Source organism: Nematocida homosporus (genome assembly GCF_024244095.1).
Source record: "Nematocida homosporus strain JUm1504 chromosome Unknown 4564, whole genome shotgun sequence".
Classification (NCBI taxonomy): Eukaryota; Fungi; Microsporidia; genus Nematocida; species Nematocida homosporus.
In genome coordinates, this window is record NW_026250678.1 from 42,817 (window position 1) to 66,854 (window position 24,038).

Sequence of the window (24,038 nt, forward strand, 5' to 3'; positions counted from 1 at the left end):
TCTATTTTAATGAGGATCTTGATATACCTCTACTTTTAAACGAGTAAACACATGGGTAAACAACTTAGATATTTATTCCTTACTACTTTAGATAAGCCAATTTTAGATAAGCCATTGCCAAACCGACTCAATTAGAGTATAAATATACGACGAAGCTGGACAGAGGACGTTCTAGGACTTACAGATAACTCTCTAAGACATACATGAAGTACTTACAGAAGACTACTATATCAGATCTAGAAACTGCCCAGACCCGCACACCATCACAATACTAACCCAATACAATACTAATCCAATACAATACTAACACAATACCAACACAATACCAACTTTGTTCATACTTCACTCCCAGGACATGTACCCCTGAAGGTCAACACCTAAACATTCAAGCGCAAACACGGCATCAAGCTGTGGAGAATAATCAATATTGTGCAGAAACAACTGTAGTTTGCCCAGTTGTGGACCCGGTTTGGAGACAGGCCAGACTCTTTGTGCATATTCAAATAATGAGAAGTCACTGATTTGGTCTTGAGAATGGAAAAAGCAGATTTCATCTAACCTATGGAAATCATTCAATTGGATACAGGCAATCTTATCAACAAAAGGAGGTGAGAGAAGTTGAGTAATAGCCAGATTCTTAAAGTGCTGATTCAGGATGCAGATTGTTATCTCGCGATCAAAAGTATAATGCCGCAACATCCAATAAATAATATCAGGGTTGACGTTGTCTAAGACCAAAGATTCAATATTAAGATGCCATTGCGGACTTCTGTGCACTTCATGATTTAGCACAGACATCGAAAATATGCATTGCCGGGGTTCTTCAATAGCGCGAACATTTGTGATTATAAGCACTCGGGCGTAGATGCTTTTAAATATGTACAGAAGATCGGTGCATTGTTTGAGTTGTCCATCCAATAGTGGCTGGTTAGATCCACTGATTTCAATATTGCTGTATTGTATACACTGACAAAAACTCTGATAGGCTCGGCAATAGAAGCTATTTATCCAGTAGTCGAATTTACTATGGTCAAGTTGAATTTTAACCGGGGCCTGAAGCGTCCAGTATGGATTACTTAAACCAATGCCACAGCAGACAATCTTATCTGCCAGAACAGCAGATACCACCGACAGTGGTAAAGCATCGATCATATAAAACGCATTCAAAGTAGCCAGCAAATCAGATCGCCCAGAAGCATATCTAATATTAACCCCATCAACTAATATACCAAAGGGAGTAAAAACAGAAGGGATATATTGTTTCTGGTACTCAGCCAATAAGTCACAACCTAACCAAGGGGAAATTTGGAGATTAATCACCTTAGCCACTATGTAGCAATCCTGAGGGTCTACTTGTGGAGGCGGATTACTTAGTTCATAGATAGTCGAAGAGTCAAGATCAAATCCGGTGATAGTATTAACACAGATCCGATTCTTATGATTCCGCCCTAAGTGATAAAGTAATTTGAAACTAGCCGACAGAGTTAGTTCTTTATGCAGCAAGTCCGGTATATCAAGACCGCGAATGGTCGGATTCGATCTAAAACAGTTCAACAACTCAATCTTACGGCATTTAGAAATAGTCCCAATCAAAGCAAAATCAATGATCGTTTTAGAAGGCAAACACTCAATTAAAAGGGTGTAATTATCCAAAAGCTTCAAGTTATTAAGACAGACGTAGTTTTGGGTTTCCAAACCCTCTAGAGCAATATGTGAAAATGGCCGCAACAAGATAATTCCACTTTTCATTAAGATATCAAGCCGAGCATTCGTTTGACTTAAAAAGCTGATCTTACATTCTGATTTATAAGTAGCATGTCCAACTGTGTTTTTAGCTTCTAGCAATGCACCCGCAAAGTACAATTTACTTTCAGACATATTCTGTTGCAGTTGACCATCAAAGCGAATTTCCATACTTTCACAATCAAACATGTTAACAACTCGAGATAGAATTCGCAAGTTCTGTTGGGGAAAGGACACACTATCACAATCATAAACAATAATAACACAGGATGTTCGAATAAAAGCAATATTTCTTATCTTAGCCAAGTCATTCTCCATCTCCTTAATATCTCTATATCTCGGCAGATTAAAGCAAACAGTTCCATATAAATTCTCCACTATATAACTAGGCGTATTGATTAGCTTAAACATAAGTAAAGATGTCTTAGGCGAGCATTCCCAATCCAAACTAGAAACCTCCGGGTACTCAGGAGCGTATTTCCTAATCAGCAACGGATTCTTAACTTCAGCAAAAGCAAAGCCAAGCGACTTTAACATCACCAGCACCTCATCCGGACTCGGCAACCTTTCCAACGGCATTGCCATTGATCCATCCACCACACTAATCCCATACAACAAGGCCAACCACAAGCTCAAACTAAAACCAAGCCAAACCCTAGCATTTCTTCTAATCCGATTAATTGAGTTCAAACTTCGTATCTTCATTACTGCAACAGATCTAACCACATACCCATTATTCCAGCCCCCAGCAAAACCATCCATCCAATCTAGCACCCAAATCAACTTATTATAATTACAACTACGAAACAATCTGTACATAGATAGAGATAAGAGCATACGCCATGAAAAGAAAATTAAAGATATCCTAAGGCTACCAAACACAAGATCAAATTGAGATCAACTTAGTATTTTGTTAAGATTTAGTTGGATTATTATTTGGTTAGTACATTCGAGTTAAGCCAGTCCATAGGCCAAATAAGATAGATATTCAAAATAAGATATGTAAGACAAGATAGACATTCAAAATAAGATAGATAAGCAAAATAAGATAAGCAAAAGATAATTTTGACGGTTTAGAGTCTTTCGATCTTCCACATTAACTCAACTCAACTCAATACTAACTCAATACACCACGTAAACTAAACCTAATGCAGTATTTATTAGAGTACTCCGCAATAGTCCTAAGCTAGTCACACACTAACTCTTCAGTACTAACCGAATACCAGTAATCATTAGCACTTAACGGACCGTCTGACTGTTTAGGGGGTAAAGACAACTACCTTGCGGCGCAATCGGCTCTTGTTCTGGGCAAATCGCTCTAACATCTCCTTTGGCATGTTAACTCGGGCACAACGAGGCTGCTTCTTTCTTAAGAACTTTGGCTTGCACTTATCAGCAACTGAAACTTTCTCTCCAGTCACTTCATCAACAGTCATGTACTCTTCAGCTATCTCATTACGACGCTTTTCCGTTAAAATAGTTAAACATCGAGCAATATCTCTTTTAGTTTGAATCCATTCGGCACTAATCTTAACTTCATCACGTTTTTCATTGTTTCGCATTCTTAAGATAGCCATTTTCTTATCAGAAAGAATCTCTTCAACCTGTTTATAAGGCATCCTTCTTAACTCGTTAGTAAATTCACTTCTTGCCATGCAGGGGATCTGAAAATAAAATTAGTATAGTATTCCAAACATTTACAATTTAAAAATTACCATAAAAGGAAAAAAACGTCAACTTAACTATTTGATTAGTTTGGGTTGAGATTGGATTGGGTTTGAGTTTGGATTGAGTTAAGTTTGGATTGGGTTGTGTTGAGTTAGTTTGGGTTAAGTTAAGTTAGGTGATATAGATAGCGTATTAGGTAGTAACTATATACTAACTAGATAAGATAACTATAATAGTAACAAAATACACCAACTAGATATGATAATCATAATATTAACACAACATTAACAAATTAGTAACTAAATACCAAGTAGATAAGATAACCATAATATTAACACAAAATACTAACTAGATAAGATAAACTTAGTACAAACTAGTAACTATATACAAACTCAACCAAACACAAACTCAACTAAATACCAACTAGATATGATAAACTGAATGCCTGCTTTATTTTGGGGCGATTATCTCTTTGAGTTGCTGGAAGTACTTGGGGGCATTAGGGGAGTCATCAACAATGTCGTCCATGGCCTCTTCTATGTACGAGAAGACTTCTTCCTTCTTAGCCAGAGCACCCGGATTAAGTCTAACCCACTCCCTTAAGAAGGCAAAGCCGCGTTCCAGGCGCTGATCATAAGCCTCAATGATTATCTTGATTGCCGCTGTTAAGAACATAGCACTAGTATTATACTCAGCGAAAAGTCTTTCTGCCTCCTCTTCCGGGGCATGACTAGCCTGCAGAACATTATAAGTCAAAGTTTCCATCCGGCCATACTCCTCTTTATACTTACTAATCTGATCGACCAGTTTAAGAGATCTTTCTACCGGTTTAACTTCTTTTTTATACCCTAACTTATCCTTCCCCCACTTCTTCTTATCCTTAGGCTTAGAACACTTCCAGGCTTCTTCATCATTCTCATCAGAAGACTGTCCTCCCTTCTTAACTGCTTTCCTAACCCAATTAGCCGCTCGTAACTCTTTAAGATCCTCAACCATAAATCTATAACGAACACTAAGCTGTTTAGCCGCCTGATCTAACCACCTAATATAACTGTCCATATACTCAGCTGTTGCCGGATCTTCTAAAGCAGCTCCAGTATTCTTCAGTAAGTAACAAAGTCTTTCCGTATTCTCTGGAGTACTCTTCCGCATCAGTGACTTAATAGCCGAATGAATAATAGTAGGAGTAAAGAACCCATGCAAGAAAAGCTCAGCCACAAACCTAATTACAGCCATAGCTCGCTTTTTAATATGAAGCCGGGCATACTCTTTCTCTTTGTTATTAGTAATTTCAGTCACTCGGGCAGTTAGTTCAGCCGCTGACATACTGACTGATTTCTGGACAGTTTCAGTGGCAGCCCATTCTTGGGCCGTTTGGAACTCTTGTTTAGCTAAGTTGGCTAATTCTCGGCCAAAAACAGAACGATTGGTCCATTTAGTCCGATCACTCGACTTTTCTTTATGGTACTGTTCTTCATTATAGGCTTCTTCTTCATCTGAGCGGAATTTCCGTTGGACAAGTTCAACAAGTTTAGCATAGATTTCAGCATAAGCTTCTTCTTGAATAGTACGATCAAAAAGAAGTTTAGTTAAACCTATCATTGCTTCATTAGTTGGTACTTTGATTTTTAAAATACGTCTAGCTACCTCATCAATATTGTTATTAGAAACCTGATTAAGAGCTAAATTAAACTCAGCTAAGTAAGGAGCAATTTCAGCAAAGATAGGAGGTGAATGAGTCTTTTTACTAGCAAAGGAGAGTTTAATAGGTTTAAACTCACGTTTCTTACGACCAAATCCAGAAGACTTAAAAAGAGTATTACGATCAATAGAGACTTTAATACCTTCAGCACCTGGTCGATAAGACCTTAACATAGATAAAGTATAAATTTTAGGTAAAACGATGACGTCATCTTTTTCTTCATCTTTTTCTCCTTCTCCCTCCTCTATCTTATCTTCTCCTATCTTATCTTCTCCTAACTTATCTCCACTTAACTTATCTTTAACTAACTCTAAGCTATCAGTAATAGTACTAACTACTTCAGAAGTAGAAGAAACAATTGAAACTGTCTCAACTATTTGACCTTCTTCCAACTCACTACTTACTTCAATCTCAACTTCAACTTCAACTTCACTAGTACTGATTATCTCATTAATAACAACATCACTAGTTACTATTGAGTTAGTCTCTTCTAAATCAGTACTAACTAAATCCTTATCTTCACTTAACTTATCACTACTTATCTTATCTTTAACTAACTTATCTTTAACTAACTCAGGACTAAGTTGATCTTCTTCTGCTAATGGAGTTACTTCACCTACTTCACTTACTTCACCTACTTCACTTACTTCACTTACTTCATTTGCTTCAGATTGAGTAGGTAGAGTTGGAGTAGATTGAGTAGGTAGAGTTGGAGTAGATTGAGTGGGTTGAGTTGGAGTAGGTGGAGTAGATTGAGTTGGAGTTGGAGTACTATCTGGTTTAGATCGCAATGGTTTAGGTGCTTTTGGTTTAGTAGTGATAGGTTTTGGTTTAGCAAAGATAGCTCTTCTTCTCTCCTCTTCATCACCAATGGCTTCCCAAGCTAATCCACTACTATTACGAGGCACTCCACCCTTAATGTTATACTTAGCAATATCCACTGGTTCAATTGGCTTATCTCCTATCTTATCACTACTTATCTTATCTCCACTCAACTTATCACTACTTATCTTATCTCCACTTAACTTATCTCCACTTAACTTATCTTTAGGAGTACTTGAAGTGATTTCCATACTAGCTAGAGACTCAGCAATTACCTGCACAGTAGCTGAAGCTGGAGCTAGATTAGGTGTACTAGGTGTACTAGATAAGTCAGTATTAGTATTAGTAGTAGATGAGATAGGAGTAGATAAGTTAGTATCTAAGTCAGTATTAGTAGTAGTACTATCTAAGTTATTAGAGATAGGAATTTCAGATTGGGTCTCAGGTTCTGGGACTAATGAATGCTTACGTAACTCTTCTTGAATACGTTGTTCAGTGAGGACTTCATCACCAAAGAATAGAGGAAGGAGTTTCTTTTCCTTTTTAGGCGGTAAAATCACGACTGGTTCTGGTCTTGATTCTTCCTCTCGTCTTTTGACTGGCTTCTTCTTCCTGTCTTCGCGTTTTAGATCGTTACGTGGCCGATTAAGAGTCCTTCTATTGCTAGACTCAACTGAATCCTTACTAACTGCCGGACTAGGAAGCCTTTCTCTGGTCTCCTCGGGAGTACCGATTGGTCTTTTATCTCCGCTGTCCATTCCGGGGCTTTGAAAAAGTTAAAATAAAACACTAGAGATGAAACAAGTCGTGTTTATTGCTTTAGATTGGGTTTGGGTTGAGATTGGATTTGGGTTGAGTTTGGGTTGAATTTGGTTTGAGTGAAGTTTTAGGTTAAGTTTGGTTTGAGTGAGTTTGGTTAAGGTAGGTTAAAGTATTGAGTTTAGTATGGTTTAGTGGTGGATAAAGTAAGTAGATAGATAGGGTTAGTATTAGGATGGAGTTGAGTGAAGTTTAGATTGGATTGAGTTGAGTTGAGTTGAGGTAATAAAAAGTAAAGTAAAGTAAGGTTGAGTTAGGTTAGGTTGAAGTTAGGTGGAGTTAGTTGGAATTAGTTGGAGTTAGAGTTATCTACTTCGGGATTGTTTGAGGTAGTAGTAGTAGTAGTAGTATCTTCATTCTGGTTGGGAATATTGTTGTTTGTAATTAAGTCATCAAGTACTTCGTCGGCACTGAGGTCATTTTCATTATCACTATCATTAAAACTGAATTCAATATCTTCTTCTAAGTTATCTTCTGCTAAGTCATCATCAGCTAAGTTCTCGTCAGCTAAGTCTGCTTCAACTAAGTCAGCTTCAACTAATTCATCACCTAAGTCATTATTCAACTCATCTTCAGCTAAGTCAGCTTCAACTAATTCATCACCTAAGTCAGCTTCACATAAGTTATCTTCAGCTAAGTCATCTTCAGCTAAATCAGCTTCAATTAACTCATTTTCAATTAACTCATCTTCACATAAGTTATCTTCACCTAGGTCATCACCTAAGTCAGCTTCAACTAATTCATCATCAACCAATTCATCACCTACGTCATTACTCAACTCATCTTCAGCTAAGTCAGCTTCAATTAACTCATCATCACCTAATTCATCATCAGCTAATTCATCTTGACTGGTGGGTTGAGTTGGTTCTGGTAGGAGGTCGTCTTGATTGGTTGGCTTGGTGGTGGTAAACGGACTGGTCAGAAGGGAAAGAATAGGGAAGGATTTAAGTGTGCTAAGTAGATAGGTGGAAAGGATAAAACTACCTAGAAGAGTAAACGTAGAGATGATTTTAGCTCGGTGCTGCTTAAGGAAGAGCCGAATAAGGAGGAGAACATAAAGAAGGTAGGCGGAGGGATTGGTTTTAAGCATGCGGGCATAAAGATGGCGGGCTTGTAAGTAATTGGTAGGTACACCTTGGCCATGCTCATACATCCAGCCTAGTAAGTAGTGGGCTTCAGCTGAACCCATTAAAGAAGCAGCAAAGTACCGGGCGAATGCTTTAGAACGGTCGATTGGAACTCCCTGGCCGTAGTAGTAAACATTACCCAGACAAATAGCCGCTTGACTACTGCCCGTATCGGCTACTCGTCGGGCAATAAGAATACGTAACATATCAACTTGTGGAATCTTTAACTGGCGAGTTTGAAGAACAAATAAAGCATTCTTATAACTAGTTGTTTGGCCTAAATCTCCTAATAGTAAGGATAGATAAAAAGCCGCCTTATCTTGCTGATTGCGACAATAACTTACTGCTAGCTTTTCTAACTCAAGAATCTTAGGGGAGTATGAAGCAATGCTTTTGAATTGTGAAGCTGATGCTTGGTACTCTTTTCTCTTCCAGGCATTTAAACCATGTCTATACACTGCTGGCAAGTACCCTTCTTGCTTAGCTGCTTTTAACAGATGTAAATCGCCTAGGAAGTTCTTACTATCTTCATAGATCAAAAACAAGTTATAATCAGCAGCGGCTGAACCCATTGCCGAAGCTTTCTCCAGTAGACCTTTAGCTTCACCAATACTCTTCTCTTGGGCTAGAATCATTCCTAGACCGTTCAAACAGTCAGGATCGTTCTTCTTAGCCCCTTCAGCAAAGTAGTGGCGAGCAGCCATTTTACTTTGGGCTACACCCCAGCCATAGTAGTACATATTCCCGAGAATACCCATTGCATCGGCTCGACCGGCTCTAGCACTAGCTTTCAAGAAATCTAAATGCGCAGCCGCATCTACATGTCCTATCTTAATCAAAGACAATAAATTCTCAGCTGCTGATGCATCTCCACCACGAGTCAAAGTCTTAATGAAATCAATAATCCGCTTGTTTTCACCTTCCTTCTCCAAATGTTCAAACTCCCATTTAGCAAACAGGACTAACTTCTGAGTAAAGAATGTCTTAAAGACCTTCTCAGCTAGATCACGAAAGTACTCACCTGATTCCTGAGCAGTTCCTAATAACCCGTACTTACCATCTATCTTCGAGGCATAAACCATTCGGGCAAGATCTTTTACTTCACATTCAGAATCAAGTGAAATAAGTAGAGATTTAAGTGCACTCTTCCCATCTAAGTGGTAATAACTAGATATAAAGTAGCGATAAAAGTGTGCGCACGGACTATCTAATTGTTTCAGTGCTTCTTCGGCCTTTTCCAATGAGCAATCAGTGAATAAAGATTGAAATACCTTATCGCAACCGGTCGGACAAGTAATGACAGAGGCCAATAGGCCTGGTATGAGTAAACTAAGTAACAAGAGAGGCCCAAATAGATGCATTATTAAAAAAAGAGATTGGATTTCGTATTTGGCTTTGCAATACTTTTTCGACCCATGGAGTTACTTCAAGTCTTATCTGAAGATGAGTTTCCAGTTAAGACCTATTCAATGAGTTTAATCGATGTAGAACTGTTCCTTAAGACTAGAGGGTCACATATTCATGCTTATCATCCTGAATTAGAGAAGAAGATTCAAGAGATAGGGGGAATAATGCGAGTAGCTGCCACTAAAGGAGCAGTTAGTGTGGAAAGATTCCTGGATGGACTATTCCAGGAAAAGTTAGTGGCGTATGGTGAGGGACAAGTTAAGGCAGCCGTGGAATTATTTGATCAACAATTACAAGATAAGTTCCGGCGGGTTGAGAAACAGATTCTTTCGGCACCTAAACCCAGACAGTTTAAGATAAGGAAGGAAGAGTTTACTGAAATGATTATTGCTGGATGTCGGGCTGTACGTGGGGGTCGACCGGCTAGTCGAACTATGTTTTCATCCGATATGCTTTATGACGTGTACGTGTACGCTCAGGAGGGTCAAAGTGCTTTGCAGTTCCTGGAATTACAGCATAGGGATAAAGTCTTAGGAGAAAGGAGTTTAGAGGCAGTTAGTGCCTATGCTAATAGTAGGTATAGTCGGAGTATGTTTAAAATTGAGATGTATAACAACCGGGCGATGTTTATTGAACTGTTTCATTGTTTAAGAGCGGGAATGTATGAGGAGGCTGTTCAGTTTGTAGAGAGTCATGAAGGATTCTTTACTGAGATTCGGCGTAATTTCACTGAGGCCTTACTGCGCTGGATGTACGATATGGGAATGAGTAGTAAACGGGTTGAGAAGACAACGGGCTGGGAAGAGACACCGACGGAAGAGGACGATCCGTTTAAGTTATGGTTCTTCCAGTTGTTTAGTGGTGATAGTCGGGCACCACGAGCTGTTCTGGCTACTTTAGAGGACTTCTTATGGAACCAGATTCTAGCTGGTGAGACTCAGAAACGACTGAACGGTCGGTTGGTAGGTAATGAAGTAGAGACTTTCCGAGTACTGTGTGGGGCTATTTCTTCTTCTAAGTTGTTTGCCGCGGCGATGGTTTTGGGGCAATGGAAAGATGCACTGGAAATCTTGCATGATGAGAGTTTTAAGACGGCGGAAGTCTTGTTCCTGGCCTTAGCTATTGCCCGACGGATTGCGGTGGCTAAACCGGGGAGTTTACCGGTGAAACGGGGTCGGGTGGAGAAGAATGAGGTCGGACAAGCGATTGATTTGTTTGTGAAGATAGTCCAACGCGTATCTTCTTTGTTCTTGAAACCAGAAGAGAAACTAAGTGTAGTACAGTTAGTGGTGCCATTTATTGCCGTGGACTGGGTGGAGGACTTAGTGGCGGAAGTATTTATTGCGGCGGAAGAGTTTGGAGTGCTTGGGGGTCTGGATGGACAGGGTAGAAAACATCCCAGTACCTTACAGGAGTATATTGACATTCCATTGGGAGCGGTAATAGAGAAGATTTCGGTTTACTACATGCATGGCGGTGATTTGCAAAAGGCATTGAAAGTTTCCTATTTGGGTAATGGTCAGAAAACATTGGAGATTTTGATTAAGATCTTAACTGATAAGATTAAGAAGAAAGCTTTTAGTGAGGATGGATTGCAATCTATTGTGGAACACTTTAATAATCGGACGACTAATATTCTGTGGTCTTTAATTGCCGTAGGCCAGGTAGAGAGTAGTGGGGAATTAGCTACGGCGATTCGTAGTACCGGACTAATTCCAGATACGGAGACGAGTAGTGTATTTAAGAAGGCCCAAAGTATTAATGACATGCCGGCTGAAGTTCAAGCGGCTATTCCATTTGGGCTGGCAGTTATTGCGCGGAAGATAGCCGAATTCCCTAGTGAGGAGAACCGTAAACTGGGCAAGGCCGTGTTACTACTAGCGGGTATGCTTGAGGTAGATACGCAAATAACTCAAGAAATTGTTTCGGCTATCTCAATCATGCTCTAATTATCAACTCAACTTAATCTAATTATCAACTCTACTCAACTCAATCTAATTATCAACTCAACTCAACCTAGTTACTATATTCACTTACTATAATATGCTAATTCGAACCTTCTCTACTAATCCCAATACTAACCCAATACTAACCACTATTATGCTGGTCATTACTTAACTAAATAAACCGAATTAGCATGTTGTTATTGAATTAGTTGTTGCTTGGTAAGATTAGTCAGAAACTATCGTTATTTATTCAGAACACTCTCTATTTAAGCTTAAGGAAATGGTTGTTTACGTCTCCTATCTGTAGATATTGGTAAGTAAGCATTTGGCTATGCTACGTAATTTTGATATGCAAGATAATTTGGTCTGGTGAATCAATAAGTCATTGTAAGAAGGTAGATCTATCGGCTCAGACCTTCATGTGAGACTGTATGGCCTATGGGCATAGAACAGAATTAATTGATATCTAATGAATTGTTATCTAATTATGTATTAAGAGAAACCAAGTTTATATTGCGGCCAGTTAATTAATGCATTGTTTGGATTGGATTAGTATTAATTAGCACTATCTGACTAATTCAATACCAACACAATACTAATTCAATCATATCAGATGGGAATGGTTGAAGCAGTGGGTATAAATTAAATTGGACCCAATTTCATAATGAACTTCTTTAATGTGCAGATAGACCCAGTCTTGGTAAGAATAGTTGAAGGATGGGGGAAAGGCATGTCGGTGTATTGGAGTTTGCTGCACGATCTTAATTTTGGGTATTTAATCTATCTAAAGGGGGACGAGCCTTGTAGTCACAAGCCTGGCCTGGTGAATGTTCATCCTTCTTCTTGGGCAGTGCCTATCTGTTTTGGAGGCCCGGCAACTGGACGGTACGTTCCACTTTGGGGTGAGATTGAAGTGAATGAGAAGAGATGGGAAATACGTGTGCTGGATATAATTGGACAATTTGCAACCTTATCGGAGTTTTTGGTTTGGCGTGACTTCTTGCTGTGGGGGTCACAAGAAGGGAATTTGCTTAATCTAAGTGTTTCCTTTGTGGGGGGAGATCCGCTGCATAAATTGTCTATCTATGATGGGTACTTTGATTTTGAAAAGTGGGAGCATGGAGTTGAGCTGAATAATACTGATATGCTAGAGGCGAATCGGAGCTTAGTAGATCTTGCTTATTTGTCCGACCAATCGGTAAAGAGTATACCTATTCGTGATGCAAGTCACTGTGCAAAAAGGGAGTACTACAATCTACAGACGTACTTGAAGAGTATTTGGTGGCATCCAGGTAGAGAGAAGATTACTGCTGAAGCCGGAGATAAGGAAATCTTTCATGTTGTTGTTTTTGATAAGTTCTACAAATATACAGGGCGTAAGCTTTCTTCAGCTGGTGAGTGTCGGTCAATGGAAAGTATCGACTGTCTGTGCAAGGCCTTTACTATTGAGGACGGATTTGTGGATTATGTCTATGCTAGCCGACCAGAGGATTACTTGAAACAAAGAAGAAAGCTTCTCACTCTACTGACTAAAAACTTCCCTCTACTGGAGAAGTACTATGAGCTTTATTTAAGGCGATTCCCAAGTTTGGCCGAACGAATAGACAATTTCTATCCCTTCATGACCCGTGATAGACAGCTGCTGGATGAACTAGGAAAGTTTATGCCGGAAGAGAATAGTATAGCCTTTAAGATGCTAATTATGGCCGTTTCCGAACACCAAATGATTAGATACATTTCTGACCGAGCGGGTATTCGCTTCTTTATTCGATCATCTGCACCAAGTAACTGGCATGCCTTAGATAAGCACAACGGACTTTATATCATTCAGCTTGACCAGGCATACACCGTGCATTTCCGGCCACAAACAGCCGCCGATCTACCCGCCATTCTCTTTGAGCTACACAAGAACCTACTCCAGCGCAACAATGCCATTAGCACCTGTTTAACCCCGCCATTCAAGTACATGGTCCAAATGCACATTCTAGCCAAACACATTCTTGTCTTTGACTATAACCAAGAGACAGCTTGTCTTCCTTCTGACTACTCTATTCCGGCCATGAAAACAACCATCGGCCGGATCTTACAAATTGGCGAGAACCATAATGAAACCGAGTGCAACCCAACCCAAACTTACTTCTCATGTTTTGCCCTATCTCTCTTCCTTATGTCTTATCTCTCCTACAGCCCGCGCACTCTGCTCTTATTCGCCCAAAAATGGGCTACTTACAACAAAACAGATACTAACGCCCTACGCATAGTTCTAACCCACCTAAGAAGACTTGCACCGGCTTGCCAAGACCACTTCCCTGCGCATCAAGTTAACTCCTATGTCAAGCAAGTCTGGGGCAACTTACCTCTAACCCAAAAGTTCCCCAACTACTTCAAAGCCAAGCATACTTCACTTGTTGAGAATCTAACTAAGGAAAAGTCCCAATTTCCTAGTGTTCTTACTTTCCTGAGTGCTACTCTAGTAATTGCCACCGAGCACTTCTGGCCTCGTGATAAGATCTGGGACCGTGCATTTATGTGCCGTCCTGATATCACCCACATTGTGCCCTGGTTCCGCATTGTCATCCGCTTAATTCCTTTTGATGTGATTACTCTCTATGTTCTCAAACTTCATTTATTCACCCGCGATGCCTACTATGCCGCTACTCAAATACGCCACCCCAAAGTAGACGAATACCGCCAGATTTACAACCAAGCCATCTCTACTATCATTGAGAAGTACGATCCCGAAAACACTCCAGGCCCAACCGTTGAGAATCCTAATGCCCCGCCTATTACTTTTGATCAGTATAACTCCTTAACCAATAGTCTCAAAGCCGCTTTAGCCCAGCCTCCCATCCGGGTTAGTATTGGGTTTTTGGCCTTCTCCCTTCTCAATGAGTATCTGCTCTTCTTACTTCTCTACGAGTACCTCAAGAAGGTTTTCGTAGTTGGTAACTCAGCCCGCGCTCTAAGACCTTGTTTATCCTTCTACGCCAACAATTTCAATGTCTTCCTGCTAACTCTAACGACCGGCCAACACATCTTCTACACAGTCCATCGCAATGCCATTCTTGACTCTCTCCTACGCCTCAAATCATGCTGTCTCAGTCTCTTCTACTACCATGAAGAATCAAAAGAAACCACCGGAACCAGCATGTTCTCACCCAAAGACATCGCCATTCTACTTAAAGCTCTACATTTCACCGAGTTAGTTCGGTTTGCCAAAGAAGTCCCAATTCCTCCCTATGCCCAATACCCACCCTTTGACCCCTCCCAGCCCATCGACCTAGTCAAACTCGAAAGCGAGCAAAATACCCATGAAGCCACTGTCTTCCTCTTCCGAGTACTAAGATACTATCACCCCCACGTCTTCGGCTTCCAAGAGCTCTAACATCTACCATTAAATAATGTCACCCAATTCACCATCTTATTACTATCTTATCTCATAATACTATCTCAACAATTTATTACAATCTTATTTCACTATCTTATCCCATAATACTATCTCAACAACTTATTACTATCTTATCTCAACAACCTAACACAATCTTATCTCACTATCTTATCTCAACAACTTAACACAATCTTATCTCACTATCTTATCTCAAAAACCTACCCTATCACAACCCAATACAACCAAACCCAATCTTATCTCAACCCAACCCAATCTTATCTCAACACAACTCAATACAACTCCACTAAACATTAACTCGATTCAATTCATAATCCAATTGTAATTTCGCCAATTTTATTTATGTCCTCTACTGATGCTAATCCTCCAATTGTCTACGATAATAAAGAGATAGGCGAAATCCTTGTTGAGTTAGATAAAGCTCAAAAAGAAGATGAACAACTCAATCAAGAAGGAAAACCAGCCTTAACAAGACTCTTTTTAATGGATTCTATCTATAACAAGCTACTTAATAAGAAAATCCATGAAGAGTTGTTAGATTCGGGTGTCTTATCTCTTCTTAAAAAGTGGTTAGAACCCCTGCCAGATAATTCATTACCTCATAATGATGTTAAAAAGGGAGTTTTTGATATCTTACAGCACTTTACACCAGAAAAAGAGCATTTGATAGAGAGTGGGATTGGAAAGATAGTTTTGTTCTACTCTAAGAATCCTTATGAGAAGAAGGAGATCAAAAGAATGGCTAAACAGTTGGTGCTTAGATGGATTGAGTTGGCGACTAGTCAGGAAGAGTAGGTATACCTCAATGTTTGTAGAAGCGTAAGTGCTGTTGGTGTAGTTGGTTATCACATTCGCCTAACACGCGAAAGGTGCTCGGTTCGATTCCGGGACAGCACATTTTTGTTACTTAGGCGGCTGGTCTGGGCTGATGGGTTGTGTTGTGGTGGTATTTAGATGGGTTAGGGCGGTGTTGAGTTGGGCTTTTGGTAGGTGGTGATAAATAAATGAGATTTGTTGGTTTAGTTTATTACTTTAGTCGTTGGCGTTTTTTTAGCGTCATACCATTACCATATATGGTAAATTTCCCAATTAGGAAATATTCTAAGTTTTTATAATTAAAAGATGAAGATCAAATTTAATGCGATTTGTGGAACAAGAAAAACCTACTACTAATCTCCTTTCTTCTGGTGATGATATGAGGAACAATCGGTCGACAACTAGTTACTGGAGTTCACCTTATCCGGGCTCTGGTAGTATTCCTAAGTTTGTTTCTATCCGAAAAGATGATAAGAGTGCGTCGGCTAGTTCTGAGTTAATCTATAACTCGCCAACCTTTTTAGGAATCTCTTCTCAGATCTGTCGGATAATTAGTCACGTGGCTCTTCTAAGTAGTGTATCTTTGGCGGCTGTAATTGCCTCTTTGGTGGTAATGACTGGTAAAGAGCTGAACTGGGGAGCAATTTCTCCTTTTGGCTTTATTCTACTTGGGCTGATCTACTTGCCTATTGTACGACCTTGGGGTGATGCTGATTTCCAAAAAACTCCTAAGCAAAGATGGTTATCTTATGGTTTGTTGTTACTTTTAGATTTGCTAATTGTCGGATGCGTTGTGGCAGTAATGATTTATATCTTTGAAATTAAGGCTCTACGAATTGGAGCACGTAAGAACTATGTGTTTGGTATTATTGTGTCTTTCATTATCGGTATGCTTTTTGCGCTGCCGGGTATGTGCAGCCACAAGAATCCTAAAGTCAATTCTCGGCGAATGCTTTACACTTTTGTGATCATTGCTGGTATGACTACCCTAGCTATTATGATGGTTCTTTTGGTACGTACCAACTACTTAAATGCTCTGATTAAGTCGGGTGCTGGAAAAGGAGGTCAATAAGTCCTGGTGAAAGCTTGGAAGTAGTTTGGCCTAGAAGTTACTTGGTGCCTAGTTGAATTTGGTCATATCAAAACAACAATCAAAACAAAGATAAGATAAGATCATTTATACTTGCAAGCAATAAATAGTGGATTTAATTAAGATATATCTTGGGCTGTGGTTGGGTTGTGTTCTATTTGGTCGGTTAGTTGAGCAATGACAGTTGGAATAGTTTGTTCTGGATGGGCTGGCAAGAACTCAATATGACCGAGGTAGGGCACACCGGCTTCTTCAGCTAAGAGTTGGCCGCCTTCAGTAGAAAAGATCGCATTGCGAGTCCCGCAATTAGTACAGCAGATAGTTCGCATATTTTCAATAACTCCTAAGATCGCAATTTGATGGCTTTGAAAAAAGGTGATGGTTGATAAGGCTTCTTCTAGAGCTAGATTTTGCGAAGTCGTTACAATCAGAGCTCGAGCTGTAGGAAGATTAGTGACTGCAAATAAATGTTCATCTGTAATTCCAGGCGGCATATCTATAACCACATACTGATAAATCTGTGGGTCAATACTAGCTAGGAATAGCTTTAATAAGGCTGCTTTTTTCGGCGCACGCCAAATCACGGCGGCCGATTCAGAAATCATTGCTGATATGCTGAGAAAGTGTAGATTGTCACTCTTATGCAGGGGAGTCAGTCCTTGCACTCCGGGAAAGACTCTTTCCGTTTGAATACCAGTCAAAACACCAACACTCGGTCCACAAATATCAAAATCTAACAAAAGAACTTTTTGGTTTCGAGATAGTGATTGGGCAAACATGTAAGCAACCGTAGATTTACCGACTCCACCTTTACCACCCGCAACCAGAACTATCTCCATCTGAAAATATTTATTGGACTAGCTATACGCTAATCTGTTGGTCGATCAGAATTCATCTCCCAAATGGCCTGGCAAAGAGATCTAGGGCCGACTGGGGTGCTAGGTCGTAGATGCATTTGTACAGCTGGTTTTTTAGTCTCAATATTAGGTGAAACTCTTTCTTCTAGATACATCTTTTTGAGTTGTTGGTAGTAGTTGTGTTTTTTATCGGTATTCGGGATAGTTAGAGTGTTGAGAATTTCCAAAACTGCACTCATGATTTTGTTCTTCTTATCTCCAGTTAATGCTTTGATCTTTTGTATCTCATTTTCAAAAACTAAAGGCCGACCTTCTTCTTTGCCGCCAATCAGTCCATCAAGAATGCCTTCAATCTCAGGGCCTACACTACGAACGAGTGAGTTCTTGAACTTTTCAGCATAGTACTTACTGACCCCTGGAAGTATACCATCTAGAATAGTTAGTTCAGTACTTGGTTTAATAATAGATCCGATTATCTTGTTGTTATGGGCTTCTAGCTTAAGAAAGATGCCTTGGCCTGTGAAAGCAAGTGTATTACCACTAATCATCTTAATAAAGAGCCGGTTCTCAGTATAAACACTATTCTTGGAGATAAGAATGCCTTTGGCTTCGTTATGTACTATCTCCATTTGACTGGGAATGGTCATATCTATGCCTTCTAGGTAAATATCAGTCTCAACTGTCTTCTTTTTCCCTTCTTTGTTCTTGATCCGAATGCCAGTCAGTTGAACCTGGGTGCGATGGAAGTAACTAAGTACACTAGTAACAATACCTTCATAAACATCCTTAATTGACCAAGTTCCAATTGTTTGGCCGCCAACCTGAAATTCCAGTTGTTTGCTGGTGGTTGAAATCACAAAATATGGCAAATCTTCAACTGAACCGGGCATATCAATAAAAATCATACAGGGCCGCTTTCGCATGTTATGAACAAAGGAATGTACATCTTCAGACTTCTCTTCCTTCTCTTGGAATTCACGGGCGCCTTCAGTTTGAACGGCCACCCAACGACGCATTATTCGACCATCAGCAACAAGTAATGGAAAAACACGCAGTCTATAAAGAGCACCACTGGCTTGGTGCAATAGTCCATCTAAAAGGTGAATTACAGATTCACTGAATATGAGCACGACAGACTCCATAAAAATTTCGACTCTTTGGCCGCTTCTTTATTGATCTACTACTGTAACATAGCTATACGGTACTTTTCATAGAAGTGGAAGTGGGTAGTACTTAGTAAATCGGCCCGGGCACTTGTTAAAAGCATGGTGAACAGTTCAAAGTCACTGTGTTCTGGGTTAGAGATAAGAACGCGGCCACAAGGTAATTCACGGCCTGAAAAAGGCTTGCCATCAATTGACTTCTTATCTGCTGCTAATAGGGCTAGTGGTTGTTTTTCTTTAGGAATCTCGTTGGTTTCAAAGAGATCTATTTTGTTCTCTGATAAGCAGCTACTGATTTTGGCGCGTAAGTCGCTTAGTTCAGTTTCTGTATGGTAGTCGCACTTAGGAATAACCAGAATAAGATTGGTTTTAGTATGTAGTAGCTTAAGTAGGGTAAGATCGTAGTCCTTAATTCCACGATTATTAACTGAGAGGAAAACCAGAACTAAGTGGATTCGTTTATCTTCAAAGAAAACATCACGATGAATTTTGGTCTCTTCCACTAAATGTTCACGGTATCGCTCACGAACAAATCCTTCTATCTTAGCAAAGCTTTCGGCCATATCCCCAGTAGTTCCATACCCACGGGCTTCATAGAAGTAAACCGGCTGATTTTCAACCATAAGTTTATGTTCTGAAAACTCGCCTTCCTGAGTAAGACTAGTTTGACCCAGTGTAGATAGAAAAGAAGTCTTGCCTAAACTACTTGCCCCAACTAGCAGCACATTCAATCGCTCACATCCTTTAGGAATTCGCATGTTTATTTATCCTGGAAGGTCTGCTTAATACTATCACCCAGCAGTCGAATTTCTTCAGCTGAAACTCGCGACCTTGTCCAGTTAACTAAAAGACCTTCTTCATCCTCGGCATTCCAAGGAATGATATGAAAATGAACGTGTTTAACACTTTGCAGATGTCCGTTATTTTGTAAGATGTTGTACTGGTCAATTGTTCCCACCTTAGATACGATCTGCTTAATAACTAGCAAGGCACCACCTAGATAAGCATCAGAAAGATCTGTTAATTGCTCAGCATGCTCTTTTGGCACAACTAACATATGTCCTCGAGAAATCGGATTAACATCCATGACAGCAATAAACAAACTATCCTCATAAACCTTGTTCCCCACTTCACCTTTCACTATCCGACAGAAGATACAATCCATAATAGCCCGAAAAACTGAGATTTTAAATGGCAAGAAAGAAGAGTCAACGCGGTCCCAAAAGAATCATTAAACCCAAAGAAGAGAAACGTTTCTCATGTCTTGAATGTAATCGTGAAGCCACAGTTCAGTGTCGAGTTGATCATCAAAGAAATCGAGGCCAAGCAGTTTGTCTGGCCTGTTCAGTTACGTTTGAATGTACCACCAATCGACTTTCACAACCTATTGATGTCTATTCCGAATGGGTTGATTCAATTGAAGACTCGAAAACCACTCCTAAGGAGTCAAATTAGTATAAAGTTGTATTATGTTATCTTGTGTTGTGTTATGTTAGTGTGGTGTTATGTTAGTATTGTCTTTTGGTGATGTTGTGTTAGTGTGGTGTTAGTATTGTCTTTTGGTGATGTTATGTTAGATTGTAATCTGGCTTAGTCTCTTTTTAGCAAGTAAGTCGGTTTATTGTGATAGTATTGAGTTGGTATTGAGTTAGTCTTATATTATGTTAGTCTTATGTTGTATTCTGAACAAGGACATATCTTAGGCCGATTTAAAGAAGGTTGGCTTAATCATGATTTTATTGGATTTGAATTGGAATTTGAATTTGAAACAAAAAGCCAACTAAACTCAATATTCTTTGTTGATTTCTAAAGTTGAAATTAGCTTTAATTTAAACCAGTAGTGATTACATTCTCAATAAAACACCTCTTTACTGCTTACTTACCCACCAACCTCAAAGTCTCTAATACCAACCCAATCTCAACCCCATCTCACTTCCAGCTATTTTTCCAACTAAGCATCTCAAAGCAGATAACAAACACTATTTAGCTTACTTAACCCAAATCTACCCCATTTAACTTTACATCTTATCCCTACTAACTCAATGCCAACACAATACCAACCCAACACAACCCACCACTAAACCCACAATAAATAACACATAATATCGTTATAATACCCCCTAAACCCAACTCAACCCCATACTAACCCATTCTAATCCATTCTAACCCAAATACCAACTAAAACCTAACTCAAACCCGACTTAATACAAACCAAGAGATAAGAAGATAAGGAGAGAGAAGGAGGAGAAGAGAGAAGGAAGACAGACCATGCATTTTTTTATGTTCCGGAAAGACGGCCGCAAGTATAATCAACATCGTTTAGTGGCTATCTCTGTTCAAGAAGCTATTTATTTCAATCACGGCCTCTCCCAAGTCTCTACTCTTCTTACACACTCGCCTACCCAGAAACAGAGATTATCAATCATCGTTAAAATGGAAGAAGGATCTCTACCGGCCAGTGCATCGCGAATCCGTACGGAACGAAAAGAAGAAGAGATAGGCGAAATTCTCGAAAAGATCTTTACACCTTTACTTATGGAGACTGACTTCTGCTATGAAATAGAACACCGAGTTATTTTTGCTGATGGTTCCCTTCTACCCCTGCTTATCAATAGTACTACCTTTGCCCTAGAAAAGTTCCGTATTCCTATTCGCCATCTTATCTTTGCTCTTTCCTGTGCAGTTTCAAAATATGAAAAGGATGCCTATCTTATCGATACAACTGATCAGGAGGAAAGGGATCGCTTACCTGCCGTAGTACTAGCTGCTTCCTATACTGAGCACCAGGAGTATATCTCTTTTGTAGAAATGTCCAATGGAGTTCCTATCTCTTCACATTCTAAACTACTTCATACGGCCATGGATGCCCTTAAGAGCAACAGTACTACTCTATTCCAACTATGCCAACAGTCTAGTAGCTCATAGATTGAAAAGCTCTTTTCTTTTTTGGGGCATGCATGATGACGTCGACTGTGATGACGAATATGTCTTTTCCGATGAAGAGACTGGCTTAAACATTAATGAAATTCATGTGCGTAAACAGATTCGGAAAGGGCGGAAGTGGCTTACTACAGTGGAAGGAATTCCGGCTGATTTTGAAATTGACGATCTGCTGAACCGACTGAAACGCGAGCTTTGTTGCAATGGGAACATTGATGCGTCGCCGACTGGTCAAGTAATTGTGATGCAAGGTGATCATGGCCGGAAGATAGTTGAGCGATTGGCCGATGTCTTTCCTAATTACAAAGTCTCATTTCACGGCAATTAGTAAATTTACTTGATTTTGATTTTGATTGTGATTTTTTGATCGTATGGTTAAACCCAAGAATGCTTTATTGTTAGTTGGACCTATTTCTTGATCTTATGAAGTAAATCAAAAGTCCGTTTTTTGATATCATGGAAGAATTGGTTGATGCACTGCATGGCAATAGAAACGGAAACTGGTAGTTGCCGCGTCGGGGCCAAGTACGTATGAGTCTTGTCCGTGGAAATATCGCGGTGCTCGACCGTGGTTCGAATGATAGTGGCGGCGGCTGCAGCTGGAATAGTAGTTGCGGCCTGGTCAGGCACTAAGTTACGAATGGCTAGAGTTTGGGCCGATACGTCTTTAGGACCAACTACCGCAATAAATGAGAACTTCTGTTTCTGAGCATTAAGCACCTTCTTAGCCAATGTACTTTCGGAACTATCCACGAAGACTTCCAAACCGGTCAAGAGTTGAGCTGTCTTATGAGCATACGGTATTTCGTTAGGCGTAACGGGAATGATGGCTACTTGGTTTGGATTAAGCCAGGGAGGTAAACGGCCTTTGAAATGTTCCAGTAGAATTCCAGACATTCGTTCAACACTACCTAGAATAGCACGATGAATCATCACTGGTTGTTCCATCTTACCTTCAGCATTCCGGAAAGTCAAGTTAAACCGTTGCGGTAATTGGAAGTCCAGTTGAATCGTCCCACACTGGTGTTGACGACCCAAGGCATCACTAATTGAGATGTCTATTTTAGGCCCGTAAAACGCCCCATCGCCTTCATTAAGAGTCCAAGGCACTCCGGCTAGATCCAAAGCTGATTTAAGTTGGGACTCAGCCTGGTCCCAAACACTAGCTTCTCCTAAGTACTTGCTCGGCCGGGTACTAAGTGCTACGGCATAAGTAAAGCCAAGTACGGCATAGATTTCCTTTAGGAAGTCCAAAGCCGAAAGAATCTCTTCGGCCACTCGACTAGTTTGCACAAAGATATGGGCATCGTCCTGTTGGAATCTTCGGACTCGAGTCAGACCAGTTAAGGCCCCTGAGATCTCATTACGATGTAAGACACCAAAATCAGCAATTCTTAAGGGTAAATCACGATAGGAACAAGATAAGTGTTTGAAAAGCAAACAATGCCCAGGACAGTTCATGGGTTTTAAGGCCATTTCCGTATTATCAGCCGAGAAACAAAACATATCATCCTTATAATTGGCCCAATGCCCACTTGTCTTCCAAAGTTCATTGGTGAAGACATTAGGAGTAATCACTTCTTTGAAGTCTCGTTTCCGGTAATTTTCCTTAATCAGAGCAATCAATGAATTGTAGATAAAAGCTCCTTTAGGCAAGAAGAAGCACGAACCAGGACTCATTGGTGAGAAGAAGAACAGATCTAATTCCGTACCAATTCGCCGATGATTGTTCTTCTTGGCCTCTTCCAAGCGCAATAAATGCTCTTTCATGAGTTGAGTGCTGGGGAAAGATACGCCGTAAATACGTTGTAAGACCGGTCGTGATGAATCGCCTAAAAAGAAGGAACTACTATGATGAGTTACTTCAATAGCCTTAATGTATCCAGTTCCAGGAATATGTGGGCCTAAACAGAAATCAATTAAAGGACCACAACGATAAACCGTACTCTTCTCCTCTACTTTAGTTTGAATAAGTTCTAACTTAAGCGGGTTCTCAGAAAACATGTCTAGTAAGTCAGCCTTAGATAATTCCAAACGTACAAACCGTTGTTTATCCTTTGTAGCTGCTTTCATTGCTTTCTGCAACTTGGCATAATCTTCAGGTGTTACTGTTCGGTCCATACTCATTTCATAAAAGAATCCCGAGTCGGTCGGTGGTCCTAGACAAAGATGGCAGGCATAAGTACTCTCACAGGCCTCACCTAAAACATGAGCGGAAGAGTGCCAGAATACTTGTCGGCCTTCCTTATCTTCAAAACTCAAAAACTCCAAAGAGGAACTTGCTTCTAGAGGTCGGTGGGCATCCCAAAGAAGACCATCTACTTTAGCCACAATAAACTCTTGATGTTGTGGGTTTAAATGCTTAGAGATAACAAAAGGAGTAGTCTCATAAGCCGTTCCATCAAAATTACCAAATTTGGTAATTATGTGAATGGGAAGTTTAGAGAGATTCTTTATCTTTTCATTATATTCAGCCAGTTTTCGATCAAAGATAGTAATACGCTTCTGAATGTAGTCGTCAAATTTCATAAA

The 24,038-nt window shown here is 40.0% G+C and overlaps 16 protein-coding genes across 16 annotated transcripts; 7 read left to right on the forward strand and 9 right to left on the reverse strand.

The window, feature by feature from the left end:
- Positions 1-342: 342 nt before the first annotated feature.
- On the reverse strand, positions 343-2,580 carry NEHOM01_1132 (uncharacterized protein; the record flags this gene model as incomplete). Its single annotated transcript, XM_051490010.1, has 1 exon — positions 343-2,580. One exon carries the CDS (start codon positions 2,578-2,580, stop codon positions 343-345), a length of 2,238 nt encoding a protein of 745 aa, XP_051345970.1.
- A 422-nt stretch (positions 2,581-3,002) lies between these two features.
- Positions 3,003-3,398, reverse strand: NEHOM01_1133 (uncharacterized protein; the record flags this gene model as incomplete). The annotated part of the gene is made up of 1 exon (XM_051490011.1): positions 3,003-3,398. The coding sequence occupies one exon, from the start codon at positions 3,396-3,398 to the stop codon at positions 3,003-3,005; it is 396 nt and encodes a 131-aa protein (XP_051345971.1).
- Positions 3,399-3,861: 463 nt separating this feature from the next.
- NEHOM01_1134 (uncharacterized protein) lies at positions 3,862-6,693 on the reverse strand (the record flags this gene model as incomplete). Its single annotated transcript, XM_051490012.1, has 1 exon — positions 3,862-6,693. One exon carries the CDS (start codon positions 6,691-6,693, stop codon positions 3,862-3,864), a length of 2,832 nt encoding a protein of 943 aa, XP_051345972.1.
- A 350-nt stretch (positions 6,694-7,043) lies between these two features.
- On the reverse strand, positions 7,044-9,242 carry NEHOM01_1135 (SEL1 protein; the record flags this gene model as incomplete). Its single annotated transcript, XM_051490013.1, has 1 exon — positions 7,044-9,242. One exon carries the CDS (start codon positions 9,240-9,242, stop codon positions 7,044-7,046), a length of 2,199 nt encoding a protein of 732 aa, XP_051345973.1.
- A 54-nt stretch (positions 9,243-9,296) lies between these two features.
- NEHOM01_1136 (uncharacterized protein) lies at positions 9,297-11,237 on the forward strand (the record flags this gene model as incomplete). Its single annotated transcript, XM_051490014.1, has 1 exon — positions 9,297-11,237. The coding sequence occupies one exon, from the start codon at positions 9,297-9,299 to the stop codon at positions 11,235-11,237; it is 1,941 nt and encodes a 646-aa protein (XP_051345974.1).
- Positions 11,238-11,898: 661 nt separating this feature from the next.
- Positions 11,899-14,619, forward strand: NEHOM01_1137 (uncharacterized protein; the record flags this gene model as incomplete). Its single annotated transcript, XM_051490015.1, has 1 exon — positions 11,899-14,619. One exon carries the CDS (start codon positions 11,899-11,901, stop codon positions 14,617-14,619), a length of 2,721 nt encoding a protein of 906 aa, XP_051345975.1.
- Positions 14,620-14,982: 363 nt separating this feature from the next.
- NEHOM01_1138 (transcription factor SPN1) lies at positions 14,983-15,435 on the forward strand (the record flags this gene model as incomplete). The annotated part of the gene is made up of 1 exon (XM_051490016.1): positions 14,983-15,435. One exon carries the CDS (start codon positions 14,983-14,985, stop codon positions 15,433-15,435), a length of 453 nt encoding a protein of 150 aa, XP_051345976.1.
- Positions 15,436-15,778: 343 nt separating this feature from the next.
- NEHOM01_1139 (uncharacterized protein) lies at positions 15,779-16,528 on the forward strand (the record flags this gene model as incomplete). Its single annotated transcript, XM_051490017.1, has 1 exon — positions 15,779-16,528. One exon carries the CDS (start codon positions 15,779-15,781, stop codon positions 16,526-16,528), a length of 750 nt encoding a protein of 249 aa, XP_051345977.1.
- Positions 16,529-16,665: 137 nt separating this feature from the next.
- Positions 16,666-17,385, reverse strand: NEHOM01_1140 (uncharacterized protein; the record flags this gene model as incomplete). The annotated part of the gene is made up of 1 exon (XM_051490018.1): positions 16,666-17,385. One exon carries the CDS (start codon positions 17,383-17,385, stop codon positions 16,666-16,668), a length of 720 nt encoding a protein of 239 aa, XP_051345978.1.
- A 29-nt stretch (positions 17,386-17,414) lies between these two features.
- NEHOM01_1141 (uncharacterized protein) lies at positions 17,415-18,545 on the reverse strand (the record flags this gene model as incomplete). The annotated part of the gene is made up of 1 exon (XM_051490019.1): positions 17,415-18,545. The coding sequence occupies one exon, from the start codon at positions 18,543-18,545 to the stop codon at positions 17,415-17,417; it is 1,131 nt and encodes a 376-aa protein (XP_051345979.1).
- Positions 18,546-18,583: 38 nt separating this feature from the next.
- NEHOM01_1142 (uncharacterized protein) lies at positions 18,584-19,324 on the reverse strand (the record flags this gene model as incomplete). Its single annotated transcript, XM_051490020.1, has 1 exon — positions 18,584-19,324. The coding sequence occupies one exon, from the start codon at positions 19,322-19,324 to the stop codon at positions 18,584-18,586; it is 741 nt and encodes a 246-aa protein (XP_051345980.1).
- Positions 19,325-19,326: 2 nt separating this feature from the next.
- NEHOM01_1143 (uncharacterized protein) lies at positions 19,327-19,731 on the reverse strand (the record flags this gene model as incomplete). Its single annotated transcript, XM_051490021.1, has 1 exon — positions 19,327-19,731. The coding sequence occupies one exon, from the start codon at positions 19,729-19,731 to the stop codon at positions 19,327-19,329; it is 405 nt and encodes a 134-aa protein (XP_051345981.1).
- Positions 19,732-19,757: 26 nt separating this feature from the next.
- NEHOM01_1106 (uncharacterized protein) lies at positions 19,758-20,021 on the forward strand (the record flags this gene model as incomplete). Its single annotated transcript, XM_051489984.1, has 1 exon — positions 19,758-20,021. The coding sequence occupies one exon, from the start codon at positions 19,758-19,760 to the stop codon at positions 20,019-20,021; it is 264 nt and encodes an 87-aa protein (XP_051345944.1).
- An 825-nt stretch (positions 20,022-20,846) lies between these two features.
- On the forward strand, positions 20,847-21,491 carry NEHOM01_1144 (uncharacterized protein; the record flags this gene model as incomplete). Its single annotated transcript, XM_051490022.1, has 1 exon — positions 20,847-21,491. The coding sequence occupies one exon, from the start codon at positions 20,847-20,849 to the stop codon at positions 21,489-21,491; it is 645 nt and encodes a 214-aa protein (XP_051345982.1).
- Positions 21,492-21,519: 28 nt separating this feature from the next.
- On the forward strand, positions 21,520-21,834 carry NEHOM01_1145 (translation initiation factor 1; the record flags this gene model as incomplete). Its single annotated transcript, XM_051490023.1, has 1 exon — positions 21,520-21,834. The coding sequence occupies one exon, from the start codon at positions 21,520-21,522 to the stop codon at positions 21,832-21,834; it is 315 nt and encodes a 104-aa protein (XP_051345983.1).
- Positions 21,835-21,914: 80 nt separating this feature from the next.
- NEHOM01_1146 (threonyl-tRNA synthetase) lies at positions 21,915-24,035 on the reverse strand (the record flags this gene model as incomplete). The annotated part of the gene is made up of 1 exon (XM_051490024.1): positions 21,915-24,035. One exon carries the CDS (start codon positions 24,033-24,035, stop codon positions 21,915-21,917), a length of 2,121 nt encoding a protein of 706 aa, XP_051345984.1.
- Between the last annotated feature and the right edge of the window lie 3 nt (positions 24,036-24,038).